The sequence below is a fragment of the Canis lupus genome, chromosome 16 (genome assembly GCF_003254725.2).
Source record: "Canis lupus dingo isolate Sandy chromosome 16, ASM325472v2, whole genome shotgun sequence".
NCBI lineage: Eukaryota > Metazoa > Chordata > Mammalia > Carnivora > Canidae > Canis > Canis lupus.
The window spans coordinates 13063976-13088964 of NC_064258.1; the positions used below are offsets into that span (position 1 = coordinate 13063976).

General features: G+C 38.0%; 1 protein-coding gene across 1 annotated transcript in view; it reads right to left on the minus strand.

Moving 5' to 3' along the window:
* Positions 1–3043: 3043 nt before the first annotated feature.
* MTPN (myotrophin) overlaps positions 3044–24989 on the minus strand; it is a 56084-nt gene continuing 34138 nt past the window's right edge. Inside the window, exons 3-4 of the mRNA XM_025464125.3 lie at positions 24269–24352; positions 3044–6289 (exon numbers count right to left, since the gene is read on the minus strand). Coding sequence (XP_025319910.1) covers positions 6203–6289; positions 24269–24352 — 171 coding nt within the window. The 3' untranslated portion in view covers positions 3044–6202. The remainder of the gene's footprint in view (positions 6290–24268; positions 24353–24989) is intronic.

The following is a 24989-nucleotide window of genomic DNA, read 5'->3' on the forward strand; positions in this document are numbered from 1 at the left end:
ATTGGCCTAGATCTGTGTACTTGCAAGCCTGTTACAAGTATTCAGATCCAACTAGCAAGTCACGAGCAGTGGCGACAGGGCCAGACTTGGTAGTCTGGCGCAGGGGGTGTGCGTGAAAGCAAGCAACAGTAGTAGAGGCCAGGCAGGGACGTACGGATACTTCTTCAGATTCGTTAGTAAAACCTTAGAGAAGTATCTCTTCCTTAAAAAAAAAAGATTTAGTTATTGGGGATCCTTGGGTGGCTCAGCGGTTGAGCGCCCACCTTCGGCCCAGGGCTTGATCCCGGGGGTCCTGGGATCGAGTCCCAGGTCGGGCTCCCTGCATGGAGCCTGCTTCTCCCTCTGCCTGTGTCTCTGTCTCTCTCTCTCTCTCCGTGTCTCTTATGAATAACATTTTTTTAAAAACATTTTATCTAGTAGTACCCTAAAAACAGCACCCAGTGAGCTGGAATTGTCTATGCATTATTTTCCTTTGTGTGACAAGATGCGTGTGGATGTTGCCAGACGTGTGACCCCTCATTCTATCCAAACTGTGTAAATAAGACTATCCTTGTTGCTGCAGCTGCTGAATGCATAGAAGTTGCTAGGGTGGCCAGACAAGCCTTTGTTTTGCTGCTCTATTTATAGCTGTGCTTTAGTATATGCCACAGTGGCTCAGTGACCTGCATTTGACCTCTGGTCAGCATTCCTCGATGCATCCTGACTGTGGCATTTGTCTTTACTTCGCTGATTTGGAGTTGCAGCACCAGTAGTACTTACAAGGCTACTCGGCCAACATTTGGGTACGGTGACACTTAGGTGTCACCCCAGGGACCCAACGGCGACTCTTTAGGCATGATTTACTGAAAACAAAGCCCGTCTCCTATTTGGCTGTCTAATGATTTGACATTAGTAGCTCAGAACACATACAGTGAATGTCTTCCAAGTGGCAGGTGGCTATAAAAGCTGATAAATTTTGTTCTCAATCGGTTAATTGCTATTTCAAGGAAAAAAGAGCCTTGAGGAAAAATACCCTGTGGCTGATATGTGATGATCTGGTTAGTATCTGGGAGGGGCAGGTGATCCTCAACAGCCCACGGTTAGATGACAGGAGGATTGGCCGTTCCGGAGCCAGTGGCCTCCCTACCGCAGTGGAGGATCTACACTCACAGGGCAGCGGGAGTGAGGAAGCAGGAACTGGCCGCCCAGAGTGGCTATCTCTTGCTGTAGGGCTGACAGGCAGAAATGAGCAGACAGAGCAAAGAAGTGACAGGAACCATCCCAGTGATGTGCAATGTGCCAAACCCAAGATAAGAAGACTCATGACCTATCTTCCCAAATTCCTTGCATGCCTCCTCACCCCTGTGTGGGATTCAAGGAAAGGACTTGGGGAGGGCTCAAGCAATTGGGCCGTGGGGACTCCAGCCCTGGGCTCCTGTGGAAATACTATCCACAGCCGTTGATTGGACATCCTACAGGGAAATATACCGCCAAAAATGAAGGGTCATTCTCCCCAGCATTGTATCTTTGGAGCTGTTATTGCCTCTTACCCTAACTTCTTTTGCCCCGAGCATAACTCTAAAGCTTCGAACCTTAAGGTTTTCCTTGGGTGTCCACGATTTTGCTGTGGCTCTCACGTTAAAGGCTTTCATTTACTTCATCTCCAGGAAGCCGCCCTGGGTGACCTCCCATTTACAGGGTTTTAGACTCCCTATGGTCGTTCACAGAGGGCCTCAAACTCCAGTGTGCGTCAGAATCACCTAGGAGGGTTGTTGCAACATGGACAGATGGGCTCGGCACCACGTTGGGATTGTCAGCCTGGACTGGGCACTTCGAGTCCTCAGGCAGCGGTGATGTAGTTAGGCCAGGGACATTTTGATAATCACTGGTTTTGTAGAAGGAAAAAAATCTTAACCTGATCTCCTGTGTTGCATTAGGGTGCTAGGATAGTTGGTATCTAATCGCAAAAGATTTTCACAGTAACTCTAAGCTCTTTTTGTCCAAAAGTGCCTTCTGTTGACTAATATTGGTCTGTTCTTCAAGGATTATAGAAGTTGCTTGGATCCCTTTAACATATATTTAACTAGATTTAAACACGTTGATGGACTTCACATCTTTAAGATTTACTTTAGAGAGAGTGTGTGTGAGCTGTGGCAAAGGGCAAAGGGAGAGACTCTCAAGCCGACTCCCCATGGGAGTATGGAGCTGGATGTGGGCTCCATCCCAGGACCCTGAGACGCTGACCTGAGCGGAAGTCAAGAGTCAAATGCTTACTGACTGAGCCACTGCCCCGGATAGACCCCAATTCTTAAAATGAAAGTTTCATCGATCAAAAAATCTCCTGTCAACACTCACACCTACACCCACATGCTACCCCACACTTAAACCTCAGTAAGCAACACAAAGGTTCCGAATGATAGCTTTTGCTATATTCTATTGAGCATCTGCATGTAGTTTTTTATTCATAGACCATTTCAAAAGAAAAATACACAAAAGTCCTAGGTTGTTGACAAGACTACAATAGAATCAAACTGCATATAATCTTGTTCAGATTTTGAGGTTCAAAGTGATTTAATTTTAAATCAGAATATTCGTTCTGAAAAGTACACTCTAAAAAAGCACACATGATCAAGTTAAGTTTAGCAAATGTGAACCTCACGGATGTGCAGCAACTTCAGTGAGCACATGCGAGGTCTGAGCGGCTGACCGTGACCCTGTTTTCCTTAACACCTACTCCAATCCGAATGCTCCAGCATATGCTGGTTAGCTAGCCCTTGTGTTTAGAAGACCAGGATCACTAAACATTTCTAAGTGAAAACAATCTGTAATGGGGGACTAATACAAAAACAAACCTTCCAGACGAATAGAGGTACAGTTTATTTCAATTAAATCTTTCCTATGTCTTATTTTCTTTTCATTTATTTTTTTCTAGAAGTAGGGTGGGAGGGGAAATTTGGCTGAATCCAAAGTTGGAGTCAATCACAGGATGGGTACAGCTGTAGAGAAGAGGGTTTGGAAAGGAAGGCCGCAAGAGCCGAGGGAGGAAAAGCTGCTGACACATTCCTTGTAGCACAATTCAAGTTTATTCCATTTGTTCTTGCAACACAAAACTTAAACACAGTATTATTTAGCATTCGGATGTACATGAACTAGGATAATATGAGAAACTCAATTGTGTCAAAAGTATTACATTATGGAAAAAATGAAACTCAAATATATCAAAATGCACAAAGCACTAGTCTTCCTCCATTACTGCTTAGAAAGATATGATTGTTTTTCTCCATTTACAAAATAGAATCAGGACGATTTAAATTCTTAAAATTTTGCATGCAAAACACTGCAATTGCTTATGTAGGAGGGCACTCTCACCAGCTTCTTCTATACACAATCGAGTATACAATATTGCATGGAAGTAAAGAGCAGCTCAGTTGAAGTTTTCAGAGAAAAAAAGTCGGTACATACAGATTAAAGATCCATTAATTGGGGGAAAGAAATCAATGAATAAAGGGCCTTACTTGCAGCTTGTACACCCTGTACCCACCTACTCTCCTCTGTGCCCCACTGGGTGGAGAAGGTGAACTATGCATAGAAGAGCTACTTGGGTATCCTCAGGTGCTGTGTTTGAACTCTAAGTCTAGAGATACCAGTCTGAAGCTGCAAGGGGGAGGGGGGGAGACTTTGTTAGTATACTAACGTAAACAGGTAAACCACCTGTTTTTACTTGATATAGTGCATACAAAATGACTGACTTAATACAAAACTACAGAACATGCAAGATTTTTTCTGAGATGTTAAATATTCAGTGGAGAACAAAACTTATTTACCTTTCACTAAACGCATGTAGTACCAAAAGCAGACATGTTTTTAGCTTCTTTTACTCAAAAAATGAACATTAAGTGTTGTGAAATTTCTCTGCCAAGTGGTTCAGAAATACATTATAAATAACCTAGTTTAAAAAAAAAAAGGAACTTGTAAACCATCTTGGCCAGTCTATTCTATGTTTATGTTATTTTCTCAAGCAATCGCTCCATAATTATGGGGCTTACAAAATGGCTGAGAAAGAAGAGGGAAGGCGAAGTAGCCTCTACTGCATTACAAGAACAGCAGGATGAACTGTACAAAGAATCACGAGGTTTTTACACCAGGTGACTGTAGAAAGCAGACCAGGTTTAGGAATGATAAGACCGTGCACTTTCTGCAATAGCCAAATACAACACAACAGTTTGAAAGTAAAGGTAAAAACCATAGAGGGTAAAATCCAAGCCTTTTCAAAAGCATTATGCCAAGAGGTGAAAACAAACGTATCAAAACACCTTGTTGCTACCAACGTACAGACTGATAAAGTGCCCTCCGTCTTCAATGAGGATAGCTCTGTTTCTGTTCAGTGATGTAATAAAGTACTGTTTACTGACTTCTAATCCAACTCTAATAAGCTGCATTAAGACAGCAGAATTAGCCATATATATCAAAGTATTTAAATCATTTTGTTTGTGATTGTTTTCTTGGATGCAGGAAAATTACAGGGTTAGGCTAGTTGTAAGCAAAAAGCCACATGATTAAAAAAAAAAAAGGTTCATGGGGGGAACCACACACACACACACACACACACACACACACACACACCCTGGCACGCACGCATAAACCCACACCCTAATAAACCAATCGGCAACTGATTAAGATTTGTTATTAGCTGGCTATTATTTTTGATACTAGTTTAACCCTGCTTTAATGCTACATTGCCTTAAAAAATCATCAATTCTTTGTTATCCATGATCTGAATACAAGCCCCTAACCCAACCCCCCTCCCCTTTAAAAATTTGAGGTACATTCAATTATTGCGTGATTTGGCTAAGGAAAAACCCTATTTTTAGCAAGCTTTTATGGATGGCAAATCAAAGGAATCGATATTTTAAATGCAAAATAGCAAATTTAAGGGTATCTGTTTTCTCGTACTGCTCATGAAATAAACATTTGAACGTGTATCTAAATATTTCCTGCAGGTCATAACACCCATTTTAGGGCACTATATTTTAAGAACACAGAATACATTTTGAAAGTGTCACACTCAATGTGATGCATGGTTTAGAAAAGAAACAAAAATATATTATGCAGGTGGGCTGGCGTATGTTCAGCAGAAGCCTATCCAATAACATGGGGAAACCTGGTAATGAGCATATTTTTGAAGGGCCAGGGCTCAATTTGTCCAGATTGTAAATCTCACCCCAGTGATAGCTTTGGTGCAGTAAATAATTAGCATCCTAGGTGGGTCTGAGGGAGGATTTCCAAAGAATGTTCCTTGATTCTCCAAACATAACCGAGATCAATCCATTCAAAGAGCAAATGAAGAAAATCCATAGGTACTAAGACAACTGTTCTCTATGGGATACTAACAGGCTATGGCTATGAGTCTATGTTTAAATCCCCTTTTACTACCAGCAGAAGTTTGAAAGTGTTTCAATGTTATATAAACATCTGAATCCGGAGGAGAAAAAAATATGCACACTGGAATGATTTCTCCTTTAGGCTTCCAAAATTTCAGATTTTATAAATAAAACTCGTCAGTTTTATCTAAAGATACATGAAATCCATGTGAAAGGGGAGAGGAAATCCAAAGTTGAGTCATCCAGCAATTTAGGAGTGTGCCCCCCTCACCTTAACTGAGCTCTTCCGTAAAGCTGAAAGTTGCTGAGGGAAGATTTGGTCGCCGACCACGGGCAGCGCTCTTAACTACGCCAGGAGGCCCCCAGTAGAGTGCATCTTAAGGCAGAAGGCTAGAGCTGATTGCTTATCTCAGCACCCGGAGTTAGGTCCCAGCAGCCAATGCTGCTTGCACAGTTAGGGCTACCCCACACGGAGAGTTGGTCTTGGTAGAATCAGACCCTCGACACGATCTAATGAATAAACTAGCTAGGGAGCTGAAAGGGTCAAATGGTACTGGTAGGTTTTGTCTTTGCTCTCCCTTGGGCATAAGCTGTAGATTTTGTTGGAAATGGAAAAGAGGCTGACTTGATCAGGAATCCGAGTAAAAGCCTGATCACCCTGTTTTCCTCTCTTCCCAAACATTGTTTTTTCTGGTAGTCTGATTTGTTATGAATTTCTCTCTCCCCTCACCCCTCTTAAAGTATTTAGCTGAAGAAGCTGGCAGATAGAGTGACAGACAGACAGGCAGCAGTGTGAGGCCACAGGAGAGCCCTTCTTCCAGAGCTGTCAGCCCATCCGTCCATCACTGAAGAAGAGCTTTGATTGCCTGGTTGTCAGTGGCTTCAAAGGCAGTTAGTCCATCTGGACCTTTCACGGTCTTATCAGCACCCTGGGAAGAGAGGAAACAGCCGTTAATACTGAATGAGTCCACCATGAACGTGGAGACTCCATCACCTGCCCAGGCCAATGTGTATGTCAAGAATCAATCATCCCTATACTAATGGAATCCCTTCTAATGAAAACAAAAACAGAACCCCAAGCATTTGGCAAGGTTGTAGACTAAGTTGTAAAAATGTCAGATTATTTTTCAGGTACTAGAAACTGTAAGCTACAAATACAACTTGCCAATAATGTGGGCAATGATTGCCTTTCATTTATACTATCACGCATTCATTAAGCTTTAGAAAAGATTATCCCAATGTGTAAATATAAAACGGAGAAAATTACTTTTGCCAAAGAAGAAAGCATTACTGTGACAATTATTCCTTTGCAATACCCTGTGGAGAGTGCATAAATACTATCTATACACATATTTCTAAAATTCAGAGCTTACAAACCATTTAAGACAAATTCCTTAAGAATACTGTATAATACTGGTCATTCTATGTACAAAAACTGAGCAGTAAATGTTTGCTATGTGGGCTATAACAGGAGGTTCCCTTCTGTATTCTTTGGAAGTCCTCTCCAGCCTATATTCCAAAGCTTTACCTGGACAGTGCGATTCTGGAATATTTTACCTGCAACATGGTGTTTCAGTTTTGAGAAAGTGTATATACACCTTTGCGTCCGTTGGTTTTATTTGTGTTTACTAGAACAAAGCTCCAGGGGAGCATCTCCTCTGTATTACTTTGCTACTGTGTTCCCAGCACCTAAAAAGTGCCTAGAACCTGGGAGGTGAATTTGCTCCCAAACCAGGTCTGGACCTTTTTAAAACTCCCAGAGACTCCAATATTCCAACACCTGAGGGTTCTCCTGGCTAGTTCCAGTCCCAACTGATGTTTAGCCACCAAACAGCCTCTAGTGTCCCGCCCTCCTCCCCTTGCCAAACTCCACGGTTCTTCTAAGGCCTACAGAACTCTCTAAACTTAATGGAGATGGTCCTTTAAAGACCAGCTGTAGTCAAACTTAGCAGTCTTTTCTTTCATTAACCTCTCTCTGCTCTGATCCTGTGGAACTTCTCACCATTCTCAAATACCATGTGTCATGCCTTTACACATGCTGGACTTACACCTGTGCTCTGGCAGATTCATTCATTCAACAAGTCTTTAGTGAATGTGTAGACACTGTGTAAGGAGTTGGAGAATCTAAGAACAAGACAGCCTGCCAGTCTGGCTAGTGTGGGAGACAGACAAAGGAACCATTATGACAGCGGTGGATGAGAATAATGTGTTCTGCATGTGGATGAGACGTCTGTTAGGATGTGATAGGAGGATTGTAAGGGAGAAAGGCTTCTCAAATTAGACGGTGCTTGTGCTGAGTCTTGATGAATAAATACAAGTTGATTAAGTAAACCAAGAGGATGACATCCTAGGAAGTGTTAAATGATTACAAAGTCCTCTTCAATAGGATTATAAAAAAATCTCTATTTCCTCATTTTCTAATTGAATTTGACTGCTTCATGGAACCCATGGAACTCACAGTCAAGTGGGAGAGAAGTCTATGAGGGAGAACTTCAGTGTGGGAAGTCCTCTACAGGTTGTGGGACAATAACTGGGATCACTGTATTTAAAACCATTTCTTACCTGATAGCTGCTTTTATGACTAGCATTAAAACAATAATTCTGCACTAACAAGAAGTTAAATATTTTAGTGAACATCTACCTCTTGCTTGTTAGCTGCCAGAATTTGTTTTCTTTCTTTTGGTAACAGCATTCTTCCTAATTTGATTTTGGGTGAATGTTTTGTCCCTACTGTCTGGAGTCCTGGGCCTATATATAACCTATATAACTTGGTGGATTTTCTTCACCAAGTGTCAAACATTTATTTGACCCAGACTCAACTTTCACTTCTGGATTCTGAATCTTGATGGGAGAGATCGAGAGAGGGAGAATAAAAAATTCAGAGTTCATGTATTTCTGTGGCATGACCCAGATAAGACAGTTGAGGAGTTTCTGCTACCTGGAGTCCTGAAGGTGCCACAGCTCCTGTTCCTTCTGAGCCTGATTCTCTAGCTGTCCTGTTGGTTCTATGACTAGTCCAATACCTTCAAAAATTCCCTTTTCTACCTGTTAGAGTCAATTTCTGCCATTTGCAAGAACAACAAAAATCTGGCTGATTTATAGAAGTCACTTTTTAATCTAATTTTAATCACAGAACTCAAAATACACACAAAAAAATCCATAAAACTCATAATTCTATAGAGCAAGTACTTTTGTTAACATTTTAGTGTTTGTCTACTCTTTTGTTTTAAATCTTTTAAAAATAAATGACTAACCCTAGAACTAGAGAGACTATATATCGACAGAAACTTAAAAAAAAAAACCAGTATTACTACAAAGAGGTGCATTTCATAAGATCCAAAAGGTTCAATATTCATGGTTCAAAAATGAAATGGAGAAAACAATTCCATTTAAAATAGCACCAAAAAGAATAAAATACTTAAGAATAAATCCAAACAAAGTCAAACCATTTCTGAAAAAGAGGAACCAGTTTTGTCAATGTGGATAAGAATATTAAAATGATTTTTTGGTATTTGATGCAGTTCCTAACAAACTTACAGTAAGTATATTTCACTTCACCCTTTCCTTGAGGAAACCATTTTTAATCACTTGTTTTTAATTCTGGTGATTATTTTCATAGCTTATAATATATTCACGTTAGTATTTGCAATATTAATTTTAGATGTTATCTTCTTACTTCCTGCTACAAGGATGAGGCTTTAACTCACCACCAGACTATCTCATTTCTTCATATATTTAAAATACCAGTTTGTTTCTTTATACATTTAAAGTACAGTTAATTAAGCCTATTATTTCTTGTTCCATCAGTTCGGACAGTATTTCATGTCTCTACTGTATACTTTCTCTTAAAACTTGCCAGCTTTTCTATTTTGTCAAGATGAGCTTTTATTGTGTTCTGTGAGAACTGTTTTGATTCTTTTTTATGCCTTTTAAGTCACCACAGTGTATATTACATCCCCAGGACTTTTTTTTTTTATCTTTCAACTGTTAAGTCTGTACCTTCACTTATTTTGCCCATTCCCCAACACCCCCCACTTTTGGCAACCAGCAACCTGTTCACTTTACATATGTGTGTGTATAAAGATTCCACATATAAGTGACATTATATAGTATTGGTCTCTGACTTATTTCATTTAATATAATGCCCTGAAGGTCCATCTATGTTGTTGCAAATGTCAGCAAATTTGCAAATGCGAATTTCTTTTTTTTTAATGGCTGAATAATATTCCTGTGCGCACACACACATGAATGTGTATTATACACATTTTCTTTATCCATTTAATTGTCGATAGACACTCAGGTTTGTTAGCATGTCCTGGCTATTGTCAATAATGCGGTAAGGAACATGGGGATTGCAGATATCTTTTCAAGATGGTGATCTCATTTCATTCACTTTTTTAAAATTTATTTTTTATTGGTGTTCAATTTGCCAACATATAGAATAACACCCAGTGCTCATCCCATCAAGTGACCGCCGCAGTGCCCGTCACCCAGTCACCCCCACCCCCCGCCCACCTCCCCTTTCACTTTCCCTTGTTCCTTTCCCAGAGTTAGGAGTCTCTCATGTTCTATCTCCCTTTCTGATATTTCCCACTCATTTTTCTCCTTTCCCCTTTATTCTCTTTCACTATTTTTTATATTCCCCAAATGAATGAGACCATATGTTTATCCTTCTCTGATTGACTTATTTGAGTCAGCATAATACCCTCCAGTTCCATCCACGTTGAAGCAAATGGTGGGTATTTGTCGTTTCTAATGGCTGAGTAATATTCCATTGTATACATAAACCACATCTTCTTTATCCATCATCTTTCAATGGACACCGAGGCTCCTTCCACAGTTTGGCTATTGTGGACATTGCCGCTATAATCATCGGGGTGCAGATGTCCCAGCGTTTCACAGCATCTGTAACTTTGGGGTAAATCCCCAGCAGTGCAACTGCTGGGTCGTAGGGCAGGTCTATTTTTAACTCTTTGAGGAACCTCCACACTCATTTCCTTCAGATAAATATCCAGAAGTAGAACTGCTGGATCAAATGGAAGGTCTGTTTTTTAATTTTTTTGAGGAGACTCTATAGTGTTTTCCATAGTGGTTACGCCAATTTAAATCCTAATAGTATGCGAAGATTTCCTTTTCTTTATATCCTCACCAACATTAGTTATGTCTTGTCTTTTTGATGATAGCCATTGTAACAAGTGAGAAGTGATCTTTCATTGTGGTTTTGATTTGCATTTCCCTGGCAATCAGTGAAGCACCTTTACATGTACCTGTTGGCCATCTGTATGTCGTCTTTGGAAAAATGTTCGGGTCCTCTACCTATATTTTAATCAGATGGGTTTTTTCTTCTATTGAGTTGCAGTTCTTTATATATTTTGGATATTAACCTCTTATATACATTAATTTGCATATATTTTCTTATTCCATTGACTGTCTTTTCATTTTGTTAATCTTCTTTGCTGTACTGTTTGATATAGTCCCACCTATTTATTTTTTGCTTTTCTGTCTTTGCTTCTGATGTCAAATCCAAAAAAACCCACTGCTGACATAGATGTTAAGGAGCTTAACCTCTATGTTCTTTTTCTAGGAACGTTATGATTTTCAGGTCTTATGTTCAGGTCCTTAATCCATTTTTAGATTTTTGTGTAGGGTTAAGATAGTTGTCCAGTTTCATTCTTTTACATGTGGTTGTCCAATTTCCCCAACAGCATTTATTGAAGAGACTATATTCTTGGCTCCTGTGTTGTAAATTAGTTGTCCATATATGGTGGGTTTATTTTTGGGCACTCTATTCTGTTCTATTGATCTGTGTGTCTGTTTTTATGCTAACACATTACTGTCTTAATTACTGTAAGTTTTGTAATAGGTTTTGAAATTATGAAGCACAATGCCTCCAGCTTTGTTTTTCTTTCTCAAGACCGCTTTGGCTATTTGGAGTCTTTTGTGGTTCTACATACGAAGTTGGAAATTGTTTCTTTTGTATCTGTGAAAATGCCACTGGAATTTTGATAGAGATTACACTGACTTAGTAGATTATTTTGGGTATTATGTACATTTTAATTATTCTCTCAAATAGTCTAGTGCTAAGTAAGAGTATTAAGGTTAAATTACCTTGTAAGGTCATTTAAGGATGTAGATCCCTTTTCCCATGTTACTGACCTCATTGTCTGCCTCAGGCTGGCTCACCTTTACATTTGTTTCCACCATAATCTTTCCTACAAACTTGCTCCTTTTTCAGCATTTTCTATCATGGTAAAGAATACTAACATCTTCCAAGAAATGTGCAGACACCATGCAGTTTTTCTTGTTTACTTCCCGCATAATCAGTTACCAGGTTTTTAGACCAGACTATTCTTAACATTTTTTCAGCTGTCCTTACTACCACTACTCTCTTAGCTCGGGATTTTTACATAGAGATCCTAATTCAATAATCTCTTATCTTTTTTCACTTCTTACACCATTTCAATTCAGATTCCATACATCAATTTGGGTGATGTTTGTTAAAATCCAAGTCTGATCATACTAGCCAACTACCAAAAAACCTTACTGGCATCCTCACAGAAGAGAACAAAGATAAATAGTATCACAAACAAGGCATAATCTCACTATTTACCTATTTAGTCCTATTTCTTCCTAGTGTATTTTGTAGCTCTATTGTTTTTTTTTTTTTAAACCTTACCTTAATGCATCATGGTCTCTCTTTGTCCCTGTGACTTTTCTAACATTATTGCTTCTGTTTAGAATGATACCTTAATTCTCTATTAGATTCCTGGACACAAGTTTCAAAGATTCAGCTCAAGTGTCAATTGCTTTATGAATTATATTACAACTGCTTTATGAATTGTGCCTGAGGTTGTAATGGCATCCTTACTTATAACATTATCTCCTTGACCCACCAGGGCCATACCTGACCTTTTCCTTCAAATTCCTACTGTGTGCCACAGCCATCATAACACTTTAATGTGCTTGTTTTATGTATTTGTCTCCCTCCGTTAGACTAGAGTTTGCTTTCCTCTACTACAGAGGTTGAAAAGAAATTGAATCTGCAGACTGCCATAGAGCTACAGCTGGCCATCTGACACAAATTTAGCGTTTCCCATGGAGGGCTTTCCTTTTTCAGTAAAGTCCCAGGAGGACACAGTCCTTAGCTCTTTGCTCTTGTTCCTACCCCAAAACACAGACACAATGCCTGGTGGTTCAGCAGTCATTGTAACAATGAGCCCTGGGGAAGATAGAGAAGGGAGTGTGGGATGTTGATGACACAGCACATCCAGCTGCCCAGCCTTGGGTTGCACACCTCAGACCTCTGCTGAATCACTTTTTTGTTTAAATCACTATAGTAGGAATTTATGTTATAGCTGAACTCCAGTTCTCTTAATGCACTTACCATAGTCTGAATTGATGTTAAAAGACCTCTCCTCCAAATTAGGCTGGGTTCCCTGAGGGCAGGGGTCTTACTATATTCATCTCTGTACTTTTAACACCTAGGATGATGCCTGGTATATAGCAGATGCTCAACAAAAATTTACATGTGGGTCACAATGCAAATGAGTATTAGTAACATCAATCCTACCCTTAGTTTTTCCTTTTAATGTAGGGCCTATCTTTTCTACCATTTTGTGTATACACATACCAAAGCACTATGTTTTTTTTTTTTTTTAAAGATTTTATTTATTCATGAGAGGTATATATATATATAGAGAGAGAGAGAGAGGCAGAGACACAGGCAGAGGGAGAAGCAGGCTCCATGCAGGGAGCCCGATGTGGGACTCGATCCCGGGTCTCCAGGATCACTCCTGGGGCAGAAGGCAAACGCTCAATCACTGAGCCACCCAGGCGTACCCCAAATCACTGTTTTAAAGAATACTGCAGGGGCGCCTGGGTGGCTCAGTAGATTAAGTATCTGCCTTCGGCTCAGGTCATGATCCTAGGGTCCTGGGATGGAGTCCCATGTCGGGCTCCCTGTTCAGTGGGGAGTCTGCTTCTCCCTCTCTCTCTGCCTCTCCCCTGGCTTGTGCTCTCTCTCACTCCCAAATAAGTAAAATCTTAAAAAAAATACCATAAAATATTTATTTTGAATCAATTCATACATATTCTAGAACAATCCTGAGAAACTGCTCATTAAGTACTCTATTATCTCATGATTTGGGGTCATTTGTTTATAGTTCTATGGCAGTAGGATAAAATGCTCAGAACCTGGGAATTTTCAATTGTTTGAATATACATTTGAATATTGCTATTAGCATAGAACTTACACAATTCCATTTTGGAGTCTACTAAAAACAGTAACACTAGAAAAGTAATTCAAATACCTACATTTACACATGTTGTATAATGTTATTTACTATTACAGGATTTAACAGCGCATTTAACTTACATACTGATACAGAAGACACAATAAAGAATATTTCTGGGTACCCAATAGAATCTAATGCAATACTCAACACAGTAAATGTTAGGTTTCTTAAATTTTATAGCAGTTTTGAGTGTTTAACCCAATACTACAGATATGTCCTCTCGTTTTATCATCATAGCAGCCCTGTAAAGTAGGCACTGTTATCTCTTTTTAACAGAGATTTAACTTAAGCTCAGAGAGGGTAAGAAACTTGCCCAAAATCAGTCAGCAGGTTAAAGAAACTAGAGCCTTCTCACTCTACATCTTGTGTTCCATGATTTTTGTTAAAAATGACCTATGGACTTCCCCCTAAAAACATTAGGATGAGACTCAGATTCTAGAATTTATTAACCTTAGGTATTTTCAACATTTTTGTGTCTCCTCCAGGAAAATGAAGAACCTTATACGATTTTGTATATAACGTGTCATCTGTTGGAATACATTCAAGCTAAAAACATTTTCAAAGATAACCACTTCCCTAAGTCTCTTCAATGTTTGTAAAGTTTCTATTAAGTGTCAGACGTAGTTTTGATAAAGTTTTACTAGAACACAGTCCTCTCTCTCTCTCTTTTTTTTTTTTTTGGGGGGACCATATTGTTTATGGCTGCTTTTGTGCTATAAATCAAGTATAGGCATACCTCATTTTGATGTGGTTCGCTTTACCGGTGCTTCATGGATACTGGTTTGTTTGTTGTTGTTGTTATTGTAAACATATTGAAGGTTTGTGGGAACCCTGGATCAAACAAGTCTATCAGTGCCATTTTTCCAATAGCATTTGCTTATTTCATGTCTCTGTGTCACATTTGGGTAATTCTTACAGTATTTCATACTTCTATATTTTGGTGATTTGTGATCATTTATCTTTGTTCTTACTGTAATTGTTCTGGGCGCCCATGAGTTGTGCCCACATAAGATGGTGAACTTAATCGATACATGATCTATGTATTCTGGTTGTTCCACTGGCTATTTCCCTCTCTCTCTCCCTCTTATCCAAGTCTCCCTATTCCGAGACACAATAGGAAATTAGGCCAATTAATAACCCTACAGTGGCCTCTAAGTGTTCAGGTGAAAGGAAGAGTTAGCTGTAAAATGTGGTGATGTGAGATGATAAAATGCCTATGCGATGAGATGCAGTGAGGTGAATGACGTAGGCATGGCCATGCAGCATCAGGCTACTGCTGACCTTCTGAGGATAGTCAGGAGGAGGATCATCTGAATCTAGACTGTGGATGACCGACAGTAACTGCAACTGTGAAAAGCAAACTCTGGATGAGAGGGAACTATTATACTGGCTCTGTGCTGCAGAAAAGAAAGCTTATTAGGCTTACATGTTAAGGAACTTGCTCAAAACCACAAAGCTATTAAGCAGAACTAAGAACTAAACTGGGGAGTGGGGGAATGTGGCACCAAAGCTGCCAGTATATGTCTCTGACAAAAACTATTTAATTATGACTCCAGACTCAAAGATCTAAATGGGTAAAAACAACAAGCTTACAATGGGCATATCTATGTATGAGATTTGGGAAACATTTAAACAGTGTAAGAACTGGTTTCTTCATTATTTAGGTGATAAGATTGGTGGCTGTATGAATTCTGGCAATGCAGTTCCTTCTGAAAGTAGGTGAGAAAGGCACTGCTGAGTTCTTGGAGGGTCACCTGTCCTAAAAAGTTTTAAAACCAGACTTGCCTATGTATTGGGGTTCCGAGCTATGATAAAATCTGCACTTGAGAGGATGTAAAACTGTCTAGGTTTTACTGGGGGGGGGGCAGGGAGGAATTAGGAGTGTGAAAAATCATTCTACTTGCAAGCACATACTTGTTGATGCTGACAAGGTAACTTACAATCTTTGGATCTTATACATTGGAATCTCAGTTCAATCGGCAAAATCTACCACAGACGCTGAGAATTTGACGATGCTGGTATTTGAGAGGGGTATTCAGTTTTTATCATTAATTGGCTGCTTGATTTTTTAAAACAACACAAACATGTTTAGCAAAAACATCAATGTTATATAAAAGATGGTCTTCTAAAGTTTCTTAAACTGATTTTTTAAAGTATTTTTTACTCTTTAGAGCAATTATATATAAAACATTAATAGTTTGACTTTCTTTTTATAAGAAGAGATAGCTGAATAAGCCTTTTTTGCTGTTGCTCATTCATTTATTCTACTCAAAGAGGAGCAGACGTCTTACAGTTGTGTGAAAGAGCTATGAATCACTACAATTAGTGTTGCACAATCAGTGGTCACCTACTACTTTGTCGTACGGTTATAACACTTGCTAAGGAGACAGCTTCTTTGACACAGAGTGAAGCAGAGAAATAATGGAAAACAAAGCCCAAGTTTCTTTGGATTTGTTCCTCTCATGTATAGCTGACTGTGTTAAACATCACTAATAACAAATGACAGTGTATAATAACAATTTAAGCATGCTATAGGTTTGTAATCTAGGAAAACAGTAATTGCCATGTTTTAGAAGTTGGATTAAATTTTCAAATTCACAAGATTTTCATTCTCACATGCTAGGGTACAACTTTTTCTATTTACTTAAAAGAATTCTTGTTCTCACAGGAAGTCGAGTGGTCATTTTTAATAGCAGTATATACCTATATGGGGACAGAATATGAACACATACCAGAGTAGATGGCACAGGTTATCTACCTATGTTCCTTAACATCCTTTAAAAGAGGAACAGAAGTAAACATTTAAATATTTCCCTTTTCCCCACACTGGTTTATTTAGGAGTGCTTTTCCTTAGGATTAGGAAGAAAGGATACTTCTTAAAATCCAGTTACCAATTACATAAATTATAAGGCATTACATAAATTATAAGGAATTCTAATAAGTATCAATATAGAAATGATATGTCAGAACTATGTATCATAACAATATTATAGGAAATGTCTAACATGATAGTGTATTAATGCTATAGACAAACTTCTTTCAGAGAATTGTATCTTCAATCAGGCAAACTAGATTTAAGGTATCAAATTATGTGTATACCAAAAAATACATAGCTGTGAAAAAGAAATGAATTCTGGACTTAAAAGTCCACTGGCTAATAATAATATAATTCAAGAGAGTATCACTTCATGATTAACTCTTCTAAATAATGTATTTATGAAATGATGCTATTATTCAGGCATATAAGATTAGTTCAGTAATAATGAAAATTCCAGATCACTGTTCTATAAGCTCTTGTTCAGCTGCATTAATTGATAATAAAACTTTTCAACAAATAAGCAATAGCACAGATGAATAAAAGCATCCACAATGACAGATACATTCTCAACCATCATTTAGGAAGGATATCTTCCCACTAGGGCTAGAGGTTTAAAATGATGCGCTATAAATTCTAAACTATTCATGAGCTAAAACAGGAGTCTGCAAACTGTGACCAAGATGCTTGTTTTTTAAGTAAAGTTTTACAGGAACTCAGCAATGCTTATTTATTTCTGTCCTATGTCAGCTTTTTAAATTATAGTTGATACACAATGTGACATTAGTTTCAGGTATACAACATAGCAATTAGACAACCCTATATGTTATGGTTCGCTCACTGCAAGTATAGCTACCACCTGTCATCATAAAACCCTATTACAATGCCACAGACTCTATTTCTATGCTGTACCTTTTATCACTGTGACTTGTGCATTCCATACTTGAAGCCTATACTCCCATTCACCCATTTTGCCCATCCTCCTATCCCCTCTCCTCTGACAACCATCAGTTTGTTCTCTGTAATTATGGGTTTATCCTTTTTAGATTCCACATATAAGTGAAATCATATGGTATTTGTCTTTCTCTGATTTCACTTAATATTTCACAATAAATGTTGCTAAGGTCAATGTCAGATTACTATGGTTTTTTTTTTCTGGGAATTTTATTTCAGGTGAGTTTATATAAGAAAGTGGTCCAATTTTACTCTTTTGTTTGTAATTGTGCACTTTACTCAGCAACATTTATTTTTCACTCAGGCAACATTCAACATTTATTGAAGACACTTTCTTTTCCTCCTCGTATATTCTTGTCTCCTCTCTCACAGATTTATTGACCATATTAAACACAGGTTTGTTTCCAGGCTCTATTCTGTTCCGCCAAACAGAATGTGTGTATTTTTGGCTAGTTACCATACTGTTTCATTCATTATAGCTTTATAGTATGTATCTTGAAATCAGGGGTTGTGATGCCTCCAGCTTTGGTCTTTCTCAAAACTGCCTTGGCTATTCAGGTTTTTTTTTTTTTTGTGTGTGTGTATGATTCCATACAAATTTCGGTATTTGTTCTAGTTTGTCTATGGAAGCTTTAGAGCTACAGTGGCAAAGTTATGCCAGCAACCACACGGCCTACAGTTATACACGACCCTTTAAGAAAAAGTGTGCCAACCTCTGGACTATAGCATATTTTTGTATCACCTTTTAAACATTCCTTTTATTATTGAAATTTCTTGGTTGAGATTTCTTTTAGGGCAAAAAACAAACAAAAACCCTTATTCAACTGAGAAAACTACAATTCAAATGATACATACTTAGTCTCTTTTGCTTTGATAAAAACAGGCTGAAGTCAATTAGGCTTGGTCTTTTTATTGACTGCTGTTTGGTCACCACTTCTCTACATAGATGTCTGTTTCACAGTTTTGCTTAGGCCTTTTCTTCCTCTGCTACATTTCCCAGGATGCTTCTTGAGCCTGTATTCTAACCTGTTTTATCTGTGTCCTTTCCCTTGTTTCTTCTCCCCAGTTTTATGCAATGTTTTACATGTACTCCTTTGATCACTTGCCTTCCATCTTATAAGATGGATCTAATTATTATTTAATAATTCTATAGTAGCTTGTTTTTTAAATGTTATTATTTTGTATTTTATTTTAAAACATTTATTCATGAGACACACACGCGCACGCGCGCACACACACACACACACACACACACACACACACAGGCAGAGGGAGAAGCAGGCTCCATGCAGGGAGCCCGATGTGGGACTCGATCCCAGGCCTCCAGGATCATGCCCGCTGAGCCACCCAGGCTGCGCTGTTTCGTATTTTAATATTTCTTTAGATTCATATACTAATTTTTCTTTTTTTTTTAAAAAAATGATTTTATTTATTCATGAGATAGAGAGAGGCAGAGACATAGGCAGAGGGAGAAGCAGGCTCCATGCAGGGAGCCTGATGTGGGACTCGATCCCGGGACCCTGGGGTCACGCCCTGGGCTGAAGGTGGCACTAAACCGCTGAGCCACCCGGGCTGCCCGTCACATACTAATTTCTTGACTATGATCACTCTTTTTCTCTTTGAGTTTAATTTGTTTCTTCCTGAAGTGCATCCAAATCTTCACTTGTTTGTTGCTCAGGGTACTGACCACTTTCAGGCTTGGAGCAGCCCTGGATCACCTATCTTTTTTTTAACAATACTCTCTTGCTCATTTCAGGGAATGTTTTCTTCTTCAACCTCATCCCCTCTGCTTTCTGTGTCTCAAGGATTCAATAGATTTCTTCTCTAATGAACCCCTTCTTATATTTCAAAGAAAATACTGATTCATTTTAAAAACCTCTTTCCTGTCATAGGAAGGCAAAAAAGGGTAGGATACCATAGCATGTGCTCAGACCCCAATCTCGAAGTGGAAGTTCCACATTACTGATCTCTTATTATTAGTGCTAACTCAAAAAATTAGGCCAAATAACTTTTACCTACAGAAATATACACAACCTATTTCTCATAACTGTCCCTGACTCTATGATAGGCAATCTTAAGTAGTAGAACGAACATGTACTTCTGAGTCATAATCATGGAACAAATCTCAATTCCATTATATTTTGTTTGACTATAGGTAGATACTTAGCCTCCCTAAGCCAAATTGTTTCTTTATCCATAATATGGAGATGACTATACCTATGTATTTGGGTTGACGGAAATTAAAGACGATTATATAAGCAAAGTGCTTAGTACATATTATGTTCTCTACAGATGTTAGTTTCTTCTTTTCTATGTGGACAATCAAAAATTAAATGTTTTAAATTCCCACTTGTATCATAAACTTCATCTTGTATTGCATTAAAATCAAAACAAAAACATGTCCAGTAAGCGCAGTTTGATTTTGAATAGTCTAGTAATCCTCTTTCTTTTGTTTTTGTGGCTCCCCACCATTAGTGGTGATCATATTGAGTTTTTAACTTTGTTTATTTTGGCTTTTTTTCCTATACTTACGGATATGCCAGCTGGATAATATATTAAAAATGTCAATTTGGTAAACTTCTCAAACTAAGTATTTTTAAAATGAATTCATAATAATCCATAAGGATTCTAACTTTTGATAAAAGGTAGAACCAGATTTCATAATACAAACATTGATTGCAACAACAACAAAAATACTCTGGAATAGCCTTGTTTTAACAACTAAGGATTTCTGAAAGAGTACAATCAATTTCCAAAAAAAATTTGGCTAACAAAACCATAGGGTATCCATTAAATAAGCTTATGCAATAATAAAAAATCAAAGTAATTTTGAGAAAGCAGAACTAAATTTTACTATGCTGCTTTCATAAAGGTAAAACCCTTTCATCTAAAATAACAGCTCTGCATGGGTACAATTGATCTGCCATTAGCAGAGCCATCTCTGAATGTCACTTAACTTCAAAAAATCAAGGCTCAGACACATAAAAGGGCAGTATTACAGTCACAAGTAAAACAAAAAAAAAATAAGCTAGTTAAGAGTCAACTTACAACCAATAATGTAGCAACAGAGTACATAATTACAGGGACCCTTCTAAGAAAACATAGTAGGGCCTAATGCACATGCAAATTAAGGCAGAAGATTCTTTAAATAATGGAATCTAACAGTCACGTTTCAATGACCTGGAGCATCATGCTTTGGGACTTCTCCAGCATAATAATAACTTTTTTGTTTGTCCTGTGAGGAAAGAGAGGCTTATTGGAAGGAAATACAGAGTCTGATATATGACTAAAAAAAGCATGCTTGGGAGCATCTCATTTAATAAATGATCAGAGCCTAAGCTAAAAAGAATCCCATGGAGGTTTTTATTTTCAGAGAACAAAACCTTAGCTGGGTGGAAAAATATCAGGGAAAGAAAGAAAGGGGAGGAAAAGTTCTTTTATCTTTTATTCTGACTTACGAATTTATTTTTTGGGCTACAATTGACATATAACATTTGTATTAGTTTAAGGTACAGACCACAATGATTTGATACATATATACTCACAATGATTATCACAATAAAGTTAACATCTATCACACCTCAGATAGCTTTTTCTTGGATGAGAACTTTAAAGATTTACTCTCAACTATTTTCAAATATACACGACAGTATTATTACTGTTTCTTTTACTATACACTTATAGCAGATAGGTTGAGGTCAGGGGAACTAAGTCCATGCTGAGAAACAGAGCTGAGAAGCAAATAGAAATCAGATCCTGGTAATGCGGCATAAGCCCAGGGTCAGGCTGTGTGCCTCAGCTGTAGTTATGTGAGTCAACAAGATCTCTTTACTGTTTAAGCTATCGAAGCTGGGTTTAGTTACACACAATATAAAGAGTTCTAACTAATAAATACTGGAATTACACAAATTTCTAACAAACTGTAAATCAATACTTATAACCTGTGATAACCAGTTTTGAAAATGGTAAGCAAAAATATTCTCCCGGATGAAGTGATCCAGTGGTTTTCAAAGGTACTTACCACAGATTCTGGATTCATCACAGTGACCAAGAATAATACTTTCATTTGTTTTGGCTTTGGCAGAACCACATCATTCATATCAGTATAATGTGTAGTACCTAAAATTACTACTGCTATATACCCCCCCTCCCAAAATAAAAACCCACCGCAAACCAATGACCACCACACACTTAAAGAAATTCAGTAATAAGTGCTTAACATGCAGCTATGGGTAAAAAAATTCCTAGTTTTAGATACCCTAAATTAACTGCTTTCAGAATAGTTTCTTTAAGAAATTATCAATAAAGTGTAATAGACAAATGTGCTAGCCTTCTTTCCTAAATGAGTTAGCCTATGAAGCATAAAATTCTCTTCAGACTTAGTTAATATAAAAGCTACCATTTATTGAACATTTATATGTCAGGAACTGTGGCAAAATGCTTTGTATACATTTACTCATTTACTTTCTGTATCGTTCTTTAGCAGGACTTCTATTTTAAAACCCCAAGTAAAGTGCTATAAACAATATTTTCTAGATTATGCCATGAAATGATACGCTTGGGATTAATACTAGTGCCTTATTTTATTAAGATTTCTTGTCTTCCATCATTTGCAGGTTCCAGCTCATACAGCCAGAATGGTTACAACTGACTGGTTTGTTGAGACTGGAATTTGAACTCCATTTAAGAGTTAACACTAGAAAATTAGAACTTACCAGGACCTGAAGCATATCAAGATGACTTATCTACAGAAAACTGCCTCTAATCATCTCACTCAGTATGTGCTACAGAAAATTAAACTTACAAATTCCATAGTAGGGATACTCAAAGTGTGTTGTGAATGTGGTACCAGTCTGCAAATTGTTAGTAGTCCAGGACAACATTTTCTACATCATTAAGTATAATGCTTAGTTCAGCTAACTTGTTTTTTCATAGCAAGACATTTTTGATGAAGGAGACTGGAATGATTTATATTCTAGCCCAAACTACTCTTTACTCATTATGAACTGGTAACAGTTTTTGGACCAGCTATTTAAAATAACACTTGTTCTAAACCTTGGTTTTAAATATTGCCTCCATTTTTTTTTGTCCCTGATGCCACACACAATTTAAATGACATCCAAACACCTAGCTTAAACAGAGTAATGGAAAAAACAATAAAAATTAGCAACTTAGTACCAAAAACAACAGGATACCTAGAAATCTTGAAGCTATAAAACTGATGAAAGAAATTGAAGATGACACAACAAAATGACAAGACATCCCATGCTCATGGATTGGAAGAACAAATATTGTTACAATGTCTATACTACCCAGAGCAATCTGCATATTTAATACAATTCCTGTCAAAGTACCAACAGCATTATTCACAAAGCTTGAACAAAGAATCCATCCACAATTCTGGACTTCAAGTTATATTACAGAGTTGGAGTAGCCAAAACAGTACCATATTGGCTCCAAAATAGACACACAGATCAATGAAACAAAAGAAAATGCAGAAATGAACCCACAACAATATGGTCAATTAATCTGCGACAAAGCAGAAAAGAATATCCAAAGGGAAAAAGATAGTGTTTTTAACAAATGGTGTTAGAAAAACTGGACAGCAACATGCAAAAGAAAGAAACTGGACTACTTTCTTATACCATTCACAAAAATAAATTCAAAATGGATGAAAGACTTAAATGTGAGACCTCAAACCATAAAAATCCTAAAGGAGAACACAGGCAGTAACTTCTTTGACACCAGCCATAGCAACTTTCTAGAAATGTCTAGAAATGAGGCAAGGGAAACAAAAGCAAAAATAAACTATTGGGACTACATTAAAAAGTTTCTGCACAGCAAAGGACACCAGCAACAAAACTAAAAGGCAATCTATAGGATGGGAGAAGATATTTACAAATGACATTATCTGATAAAGAACTTATAAAACCTAAACCTCAAAAAACAAATAATCTAACTAAAAATGTACAGAAGACATGAGCTGACAATTTTCCAAAGAAAATATCCAGATAGCCAACTAACACATGAGAAGATATTTAACAGTACCCATCATCAGGGAAATGCAAATCAAAACTACAATGAAGTAACACCTCACACCTGTCAGAAAGGCTAAAAGAAACAACAGCTGTTGGCAAGGATGTGGAGAAAGGAGAACTCTGAAGCACTGTTAGTAGGAATGTAGACTGGTGCAGCCCCTCTGGAAAACAGTACAGAGGTTCCTCAAAAAGTTAAAAATATAACTACCCTATTATTCATCAATTGCACTACTAGGTATTTACCTAAAGCATACAAAAACACTAATTCACAGGGATACACACCCCAATGTTTACAGTGGCATTATCTACCATAGCTGAATTATGCAAGCAGTACAAGTGTCCATGATGAGTGGCTAAGGAGGAAGTGGTGTGCATGCGCACACACACGCTGGAATATTACTCAGCCATAAAATAGAATGAAGTCTTGCCATCTGCAACAGCATAGATGGAGTTAGAGAGTATTATGCTAAGCGAAATGAGTCAGAGAAAGACAAATACCATACAATCTCACTCATATGTGGAATTCAAGAAACAAAACAAATGAGCAAAGGGGAGTGAGGGGGAAGAGGCAAACCAAGAAAAAGACGCTTAACTACAGAGAACAAACTGATGGGTACCAGAAGGGAGGGTGGGCAGATGGGTAAAATAAGTGATAGGGATGAGGGAGTGCATTTGTTGTGATAAGCAGCAGGTGTTGTAAGCAAGTATTGTATGCACTGTATTGTATGCCTTAAATTAATATTATGCTGTATGTTAACTGGAATTTTAAATAAAAACCTAAAAAAAAAATTAACAATTGACCTTACCTTTGACAGAAGCAATTTCACACAGGAGACATGACCTTCATAGACAGCAGACAGAAGAGGGGTAATATGATGTTTATCTGGAGCCTATGAAAGGAGATAAAAAAAAAAAAAACCCACTTTATTTTTCATTTCTTCTTTCTAGATTTATTTAGATAACTATCAATGTATCCCTATTTGCCTTGTTATACAAAATCGCTTCACAGCTACAAGTTTCTAGCCACTTAGCTGCCAAGGCCCAAGCCCATAGCAGTGTCTCCTTGGGTTGTCCGGCACAGTGAAGCAAAGGGCGCAGGACTCTGGCCTTGGCTCAAACCTTGGCTCTGACACTTACTGTGTTGCCTAGTATTTAACTTTGAACCCCAAGTCCTCAATACTGTAGGGATGCCAGTGAGGTCCAGGAAGGGAAGAGTAGATGGAAATTAGCCGCTGAAGAGGTAAAAAGACTGCCACAATGGGGCCAGGTGACACGGTGTCCCCCTGAAATGTGTAGAGTGGATCTTACTTGCTGTCATGGTTGCTTAAACATTTTTCCAAAACTCTGAAAAGCTATAAAAGGCGAGAGCCAGGAGAGAATTACTCCTGTTTGACCATCTGCCTATTGACCTTTGTCCAAAACTCCAGTTTGGATTTATCCTATGACTGCAGAGTCCTATCCTCCACTGCATGATAACCATTTACTACCCATACATAGTTTTAAAACGTTTGTTCTGCTTATTTAAAA